Genomic DNA, 9,406 nt, shown 5'->3' on the forward strand with positions numbered 1-9,406 from the left:
GTGGCGGGCCCACCTCACACAATACACTGAAGTCAATGAAAGAGAATTTGAAACAGTGGGCCCTCAACCACAATGTTCACAGTAAGCCTGAGCAGAGCACTAGTATTCAATCTAATGCAAAAACAAAAAGTTTGATTGCATCACTTGAACAAGAAAAATAGTAATAAGTAGTGAGGAAATAGACATTTAAAGGAATATAAATCTAACTGGCAGGGAAAAAAAAGTAGGAAGAAACAGTTAATTTGAGGGTCTGACTAAACCAGGGGTGGGCCGGATCCAGCCCCTCAGGGCTTTGTCACCCCTACGGTGACACTGCCCCCACGTCGCTCCCAGAAGCGGCCAGCACCACATCCCTGTGGCCCCGGGGGGGGAGGGGCGGGCGGGGAGCACAGAGGGTTCCATGCGCAGCCCTCGCCTCCAGGCACTGCCCCCCGCAGCTCCCATTGGCCGGGAATGTGGAACCGCGGCCAATGGGAGCTTCGCGGGAAGTACCAGGAAGCATGGCAAAGGCAGCACATGGAGCCCTCTGCCCTCCCTCCCCCAGGGCCACAGGGACATGGTGCCAGCAGCTTCCGGGAGCAGCGGGGCTGGGGCTGGGGCTGGCAGGGTGCATGCTGCTGCCACCCTGGAGCTGCTCTAGGTAAGTGGCGCCAGGCCGGAGCCCGAACCCCTCCTGCACCCCAACTCCCTGCCCTGAGCCCCCTGCTGCACCCCAACCCCCTGCCCTGAGCCCCCTCCCACACCCCTCCCTGCACTCGTGCCCTGAACCCCCTCCTGCACACCAATCCCCTTCCCTGAGCTCCCTCATACACCCCACACCCCTCCTCTGCCCCAACCCCTTGCCCTGAGGCCCTTCCTGCACACCGCATCTCCTCGCACATCCTGCACTCCCTCCCGCACCCCAACCCCCAGCCCCAACCCTGCAATTTCCCCACCCAGATGTGGCCCTTGAGCCAAAAAGTTTGCCCACCCCTGGACTAAACCCATTATGCAAAGTTTATTGCAACTTTTCCCTCTTAAACTGCAAACCAAGGGATTGGAAAAATAACTCAGTTGTTTACAGATCATTAATGAAAGCAGCTTTGCAAGACAGTACCTGCCCAGGAATATAATTTGTTTTGACAGTCAAGTATAATATCTATAGTGTTTTCATTATCGTTCAACTTGAATAATGTGGATAATTTAAAGTTATCTTTTAGGGACTACTGCCTCTTGGATGGAGGCTATAGCAAAGGCTTAATTAATCCTCTACTTCCAAACTCAGACCTGTGTTGGGGAATTCTCTTACATTCTTCTTCACAATGTACACAATACACAAATACAATACCCAATACTAGGTTATTACATGTGGGGTTGCAAGCCGTTAGCCCCAACCCCCATACCATCCTTTACCTCCAGCATTTAGAATAGTATTAAATATCTAAAAAATGTGTTTTTAATTTATAAGAGCATCACACTCAGAGGTTTGCTGTGTGAAAGGAGTCACCAAGGCAAAAGTTTGAGAACCACTGAATTAGATGCTTGCATTTCACACCCAGGCTACTGAAACGTGCTGAACGTGGTTTGTCCTTCTTAACACTTGCAGTTACACTGTGCTGGGCACCAATCCAGCTGCTCCGGTTACTGACACTTGTCAGCAACAGATAGGGTATTGCTAGTTGGGGGGAAACAGCAATGAAGGATAATGCAGGGTCAGGAGGGAGCAGGGAGACACACACACACACGCTGACCCCAGGGCAGGACCGGGCAGGAATTCCCCCGCCCAGGTCAGTGTCCCTTGAAGCCCGGTATCTGCTGTAACTAACCAATCCAGTGGGGGAGGCTGTGGCCCTTTCCTCAGGCAAGCCCTGTCCCAGCACGACTCCGGGGCGGGGCACCTGGTTGCGGATAAGCACAGAGCTAGTATAGCCTATAAGGGCGGGTGGAGGCAGAAGGTAACCTCCCTACAGTGCCCCACGAGGGAAGGAGGTAAGGGGGGAGAAGCTCCTGCCCAGCGCCACTGAGCTCACTAGTCCCAGCAGCTGGGGCATGAGGAATAGTTCGCAGCTCTGTCCTCCTGCAAGGAAAGGAAAAGTATGAAATCAACTCCCACGGTGAGCTCAGCCTCGCCCCTGCTCCACCACCTTTCCTGCTGGGCCTGCTGCAGGGGTCCCAAGAGCGCTTCCAACCCCCACAATCCTCCCTACTTAGCCAGAAAAGCCCCCCTTCCTGGGTCCCCACCCCCGGAAGCATTAATGGGCCAGGAAGGCACTACAGCTGGCAAGAGTGATCAGAGTTCGGAGCTGGTAATGCTGCTGAATTTTACGTAACATTCTCACGCAGTCAGACACAGTCATGTTGCTGGGAAAGAAACTCCCTAATTCAGGGTCAAGAAGGAGCAGGATTCCCCCCCCCCACACGTCATACCCCAAAGATCCCCGTTTGATCATTGTGTCCCGAGGACTGGTGTTGCACAGAACACACGATTTGGTAAGACTGTTATCAAATTGCAAACACAGTCATTTATTCCAGGAGTAAAAACTACATCCAACAAATCCAAAATGAGATTTTTTTGGAGGGAACTCTGAGCTTTGTACTCTCTGCATTACAAACAAAACTCAAGTACTGTAGTAATTTCCACTGAGCCAAATAAACAGTTTGCACAGTAGCTAGTGTCTTGTGAATAGAGATATAAGTTAGCTAACCTCTACTTAAATTCAATAATCTGCTCAGCATCATACTACTAATTCACTCAGTGCTTTGCCTTTAAGGCAGACAAGAGTGCTTGAAATACAATGAATGGTATTAACAGCTATGCTAGAACTTTTCCCATTCCATCAGTTAATGGACTGCATGTTTTCGCTCAGTCTGGGGAGGCACTATCATAGCCTCACTGTAGCATTTATCACTTCTTCTCATTAATATTTGAATGAGCAATAAATGTTTACATGAATGTTCACAAACAGTTTCACAAATACTAGTGCAGATGCATATTCACACATAAATATTAATTAAATATGGATTCACACAAACATTCACAGCCATTTTAAATGCTCTTTGTGAGTTTAGGAGTCAACCATTTAGGAAGGAAACCACTAGATGACCAATTACACAGTGTGAATAACTCATACAAATAGCAAGGACTTAAAGCAATAGTTAGAGCAAGTATCTGCAAGCAGTCCAAACTTAAAATATGTTCACATACACGAATACTGTAGTCTTGAACGAACACATCTGTAAAAGTCACAATCTATTTGAGGATAATTCACTAAGGGAAAAAAGGGGCCAAATTCATCAAATAAAACTGCTGAGAACAGTTTGTGCCAATTTACTCTGAGTAACAACTACTCACGTCAAGTTTTACTGAGGTTTTTTTTTTTTTTTTTTTTTAAATATGCACATACATCCACTACAAACAGTTTGATGGCAGAAGGAAGAACAAACTCATTTCACTTGTAACCTAAAATATTTTAGCACAGGTCTTCAGTGTGGATGATTTAGCAATATTAGACCATGACTATGGAAACAAGGTTCAAAACCATGTTCTGATTGGTAGATTAGGCTTTTAAAGTGATGTTCTTGGCATTCACCAAGTCCTGATGATACATGTCTGGGACCTCACCACTGAAAGAAGAAAAAGAAATAGGCACTACTCAGACCTTAATATAAATTCCAGCAAGACATTCACCCCCTCTGTGCATCACAGACACACGCTGAAGGATCGCTTTGCACGACCGGGATACTCAATGTCTTCCTGTACGATTTGAGCTACCTGTCCTGTTGCAAATTACCTTTTCTCTTAAAAGACCTACAGTTGTTTTTTCTGTCACTCTCTGAGCTATTCTTTTCTGGCATAATTCTATATACAAACTGTCCAAACTCAATGCATGCCTAGTCATTGGTATGGGCGCCCATCTCGGTGCCGACTGCAAAGCTGGTAGCAGTCCTGGTAGCAGTGCCGACGTCGGCACTGCTATAGAGCTCTCTGGCCCTGGACGGTGCTCATCCATCGGAGGCGACAGAGAGATCACCGTGAAAAGGACCCCTGGGATTGGTGGTGTGCTGACGGTGTCCAAAAGGGCCACTGCGCTGGCCACGGCACGGGTGGGAAGGATTGTCCCATTTCCAACCTCTGAAGATGCAACTCCATGGTGCTGGCTCCTTCTAGATACACAGGACTCTGAGTCTGATGCTGAGGAGTCCAAATGCACACACCATGGTGGCGCTGTGCCTGACAGTGCTGAGGGCAAGCGGTGCCACATCATCGCTGGCTTACCCCTGGATGGCACTGGAGGTCTTTGCGGTGCTGGATGATTCCTCTCGTGTTGGTCGGGAGAGTGCGGGCCCATTAGGGCTATGAGGCCTTGTGGTGTTTAGATCTGCATGTGATTAGAACTGGGAGCACTGGCTGTTGGGAGTCTGAAAGGACAGGATACAGGAAGGAGAGGGGAGGAGTTGAGGAGGCCGAGAGAGTTACAGAGTGTGCAGCTGCAGCTTGGAAAAGAGACTTCCACTCTAAATAAAGTTCTGTTAAAGTTTGTTAATACCTTGCCTGGTGGATACAACAGGCCTCTGCCTGCCTCAAAGGTCTCTGGAGTGGCGGGGAGATCTAAGTCCTCCACTTGACCCTCATCCACTTGTGCGGGACTCTACGGGCCTGGAGTCAATCATATTGCCTCAGGCATGGATGAGACGGATTGGCCCGGCATGGTTGTGCTCCGCTAGCAGGCTCATGCTCTGTTATTTGAGCAGGTGAGCGCCCTCTGTCCGTCTTCCTGTGCGAGGCAGCAGTGACTGCGAGCGGTGCCGGGTTTCTGCACATCAGGAAGTCTTCGGTGCCGGGGAGTGACGGTGCCGAGGTGCTCCCCGAGTCCATCCTCGGTGCTGATCCCTGATTGAAGCCGGTGCGCTACACACTGATGCTGAAGTACCAGTGGCAGGTCCATGAGACTCAACTCCAACTGCAGCTGCGGGGCCTGTGGTCCTTTTCCTTCTTAGTGCGGGGGTGGAATCCTCTGCAGATCTTGCCCTTATCAGTCTGGTGGGATTCCCCCAGGCACTTTAAGCTGGACCTGTGCGGGTCGCCCTTTGGCATTGGCTTTTGGCAGACCCCACATGGCTTAAACCTTTGGAACCGAGGCATGCCCTGACCCCAGGCAGGAGAAGGGAACGGAGAAGAGAACCCCGGCTAACAAGGGGATGAAGTTCAAACTCTACACTATGCTCTACTAAAAACTATCAACTAACTGTTGAAACTATTTTCAGGTAGGAACAATGAGTATGCTAGGGGATCGTTCGAAAACAAGAGCGAAGAGAACACTTTAATGACGGTCACTGGCAGTAAGAAGGAACTGGAGATGCAGTGGGTCGGTAGGGCCCTATATGCGGGGCAACTCCGGGGAGCACCTGAACCGACCCGACGGTACCTCTAGGGGAAAAACTTTCTGGTGACTGTGCATGTGGCGCACACACACCTACTCTGAGCAAGCACTCGAAGAAGAAGAAGAAGATGTGTTCTTAACTTGGGTTAAAATGGCAGTCAAGACACAGCAACTCAGCTCAACAGCTCAAATTCAAGCCTAAAGGGCAGCCTGAGCTAGAACCGGAGCTACTAAACTGAGTTAAAAGTTTAGTTACCATGTCTTCATTGCCGCTTTAACCAGGATTAGCTAATCTGAGTTACAAACGCAGCTTTTTTTGCAGCGTAGGCATACCTTAAGGGTGGTGTCTGTGTTGTCTTCTCTACTGTACAGCATTAATGACACTCAATAATAAAGTATTCTAGTTTAAGAAAATATTTTCTACTTGCTCCATCTCATGTTTTCTTGATGCATTTTGGGAAACCAGAGTTACAGTATTAAGTGGTGGAGGAGGGGGGCAGGGAGCTTTGCTGCTTATTTTTCCAACAGCACCATAACTTTGCCACATTGGGTACATCCCATGCTCTCTGTTGTTGTTTTTCCTGGTAAAATGTGTAGCATTCATCTGTAAAATGCAAACCATAAGACACACAACAATGTGTAACAATGTCGGGTTACTCTTGTTGCTAGAACCTTAAATTTTTGAATTTCCTGACTGGCTCACATGGCTCGCTGCAATTTTAAAATTAGATGTAAACAACTTTTTGCAATTCATATGTTTCAAATAAAATAAAAACAGTCATTTTTAGAATACTTTCACTGGAGTTTGAAACCACATTTCTGGGGCTTGTATTTGTACTATTGTTCATTTAACGCAGGACAAATAAACTTTAATCAACCTTTAATATCAGAAAGTAAAAGACACTGAATATTATTGCTAAATTGCAACTCAAAAGTGCTTTCTTGTCAGTAATGTGGCAAATAGAACTGATCAAAAAACATTTCAGCAGAAATTCAAACAATGAAATTTTTTGGTTCTGGTTAGAAAGTCCAAAATTCTCCACAGAAAGCAAACACATTTTCCTTAAGTTGAAAACCCATTTTTTTGTTGAAATACTATTTAGATAGAAAACTGTTTACTTCATAACAAAGAACATAGTATAATCCTATACATTTCTTCCTTACTTGGTATGGGCAGAACTTTGGTTGATTTTGCTCTTTGTCATGAAAACGTTTGTCACCGTAAGCCTCTGTCATACTGTACAGAAATATTTCTCTAACAAACCTGTAAGGGTGATGTCATCATCTTCTATTATTTGCTCTTCTGCAACATCCAGGGAACTCTCAGTAATCATGTCACTGGATTCATCAACGCAAGCTAAGCCAGAATAATTGTGTAGGAGGTCTGCACTAGGAATATGTTCCACAATGACAGCAGGGAAAATGGATGGATCACCAAGCTATGAAAAAGGAGTATTAAAAGAAAACTATTTAGATTATTTCAGAACTAAATGTTTGTCTATCTGGAATATTTCAATCTTATCACATCTATAAAGTGGTACTAGTACATTAGGTTGTTAGGAACAAATATCAATCAACCAGCAATCCTTTAACATGCAAATTGGCACAGCTGCAGAAGGTGGTCATATAACAGCAAAATAATCATTAGAATTTCTAAAAGGATTACTTTGTACTGAGCAAGCATATTTATTACAGAAATAATTGAGAAACAATTAATGTATATCCCCATGATAACATTTTTACAGAGTCACTTTTCAGAGTAAAACTGTACTTCAAAAAATGGACTGGGCAGAGGATTAGAAAACACATTGTAGGGGATAACTGCACTGGCTGGAGGAATAGAAGGGAGGGAGATGTTTTCCAATTAATTCCTATGGTTCTATTAATTGGAAACTTCTCTGTCCCTCCCTCTCCACTGCAGTATCTACTCTCTGTCATCACCCTACCCTCTAAATTTCTATCTTGTGTCAGATGTAAAAGAAATGAAGCAGCTGGAGAATCAGAAACATGTCAAGCCAAGCAACAATAATTAGAAGATGAACATTCTTTCAAAAGGCAGTCCCCCAACAGGAAGAGGTTTTCAGAAAGTGAATGTTACAACAGAGAAAAGTTTTCTAAAGCTAATCTTCTAAACTGTCATCTACAGGAAGAGATTCACTAGCTGATGTTAGCACAGTTTGTTACAATTACTCCAAGATTTCTTTCAGCAATCTTCATACTACAAAAACATAGAACACTATTAATTTGACAAATTAAAAGATAGGTTATGTGAGTGGGTCCTTCTGTAAACAAAACAGTGTGGATGGACTTAGGGCTAACATATACTTCAGAAGAGTACAATATAGATTTGTACCTAGTTCAAGCCATTTTTTTAACCATTCAAGAAAAAATCTTATGATTGTGGTCATAATCTGATCACTGTATACAGTTCAAGTTCAAGAAAAAATATATATATTCCAAGCCAATGGTTCAATATAAATGATGGCTATAAGGTCAAGTATCTCTCAGCAAAAATCCAGGAAGGGAATTATTGGTAGCACCAGGTGCCATTAAAAGTTTTGATAGGCAGGAATTAGTATTTTAAGTCATTCGGTAGTTTTTAAAAATATGTTCCAACAACAATTGTTGTTAATGGGTAATAAGACTCAAATTAAACAAAATCCCTAATATATTTCAGTGGGCTTCTACTGTTAAGAGTTCAGTAGACACAAAAGCCAATTATGAAAGTTCAGCAAGTAAGTTCCTCAAAATACAGGAATCAAAATAAAATAACATCTACAAGAGCAATAAAATGGTCAAAAAGCAGACCTAGCTAAGGTCCCTCAAGCAGTTCTGCAAAACTTAGGAAGTGAACAGGTTAGAGCTGAGGAGAGGCCTGTCTGAACAAGAGTGACTCCAAGAGAGAAAGGGCACAAAGTCATAGCATCAGAAAAGATGACTGCTGCTAAGCAGTTCAGTAGAATAATGAGCTTCACTAAGACTTATTACTGAACCCCAAAGAAGTGCTCTCATGTGAGTCAATAGAATCAGTCTGTGTTATTAATATTATATCAAAATGGCTCACAAAACTATTATCCCATTTAAGAACCAAGCCAGCTAATTTTCTTAATGGCACAAGACTAGATAGAAACTAACCAGTAATCTACCCTGCAGTTTCCCAAACTTTGGCCCATAGACCACTGTTGGTCTTCAGAGATCTGGCTGGTCACATGGTTTTGGGTCTATTTGTTTCCACAATAGATATGAGGGGAGTTGAAATGAAAAGCAAAAAAGGCAAAGGGACCAAATAACATATTAAAAAGAGGTAAAGTCAAATTCTTTCTGTATGTCTGAAATAGCTTTATTTGCCCCAGGGTGTTATGTGATCATGAACTGGACAGTAAATGGTCTCCAAGAGACAACTGCACTATTGAGATGTGGTCCAGGATATGAAAAAGTTTGAGATTCCCCAATATAACCAATACCAAGACATAAACGTATTGTGAAAACATGGGGGGAAATGTTAAGAGAGTATTAAGGTTGAAAAGTCAAGCACTCAAAAAATTTAAAATGCCAGAATTAAGGTTGCCTGACACAAAGGCATCTCCCTCCCACATTTCAAGCCTGTTATCCAAGGCATGAGATATCAGAGGTTTTTAAAGCAAAGGCCATGAACACTTTTTAACATAAGCAAACCAACTTATTTTCCCCTCACCTAGGGTTACCATATTTAACAAATAAAAAAAGAGGACCCTCCACGGGGCCCTGGCCCCGCCCATTTCCCCAGCCCCGCCCCAACTCCGCCCCTTTCCTGCCCCAACCCCGCCCCTCCTCCCTCCCACTCCCAGCCACGCGAAAGGGGCTGCCCGAGCACTACTGGCTTCACGGTTTGCCAGGCAGCCCCCAGACCCTGCGCCCCCGGCTGGCGCTTCCCCAGCGCAGCTGGAGCCTGGGAGGGGAAGCGCCCAGCCGGGGGCGCAGGGTCTGGAGGCTGCCCGGCAAACCGTGAAGCCGGTAGCGCTCGGGCTTTGGGCAGCTCCTATGCCTCCGGACCCTGCGCCCCCAGC

General features: G+C 45.2%; 1 protein-coding gene across 1 annotated transcript in view; it reads right to left on the reverse strand.

Annotated features, from left to right (window-relative positions):
• Nucleotides 1–6,799, reverse strand: part of ELF1 (E74 like ETS transcription factor 1) — a gene marked incomplete at its 5' end in the record, with an annotated part of 35,010 nt that extends 28,211 nt beyond the window's left edge. The window contains 1 exon segment of the mRNA XM_034758403.1: nt 6,625–6,799. Within this exon segment, the coding sequence (XP_034614294.1) occupies nt 6,625–6,799 (175 nt within the window).
• Nucleotides 6,800–9,406: the final 2,607 nt, after the last annotated feature.

Source organism: Trachemys scripta, chromosome 1, assembly GCF_013100865.1.
Source record: "Trachemys scripta elegans isolate TJP31775 chromosome 1, CAS_Tse_1.0, whole genome shotgun sequence".
In the NCBI taxonomy this organism is placed as follows: Eukaryota; Metazoa; Chordata; order Testudines; family Emydidae; genus Trachemys; species Trachemys scripta.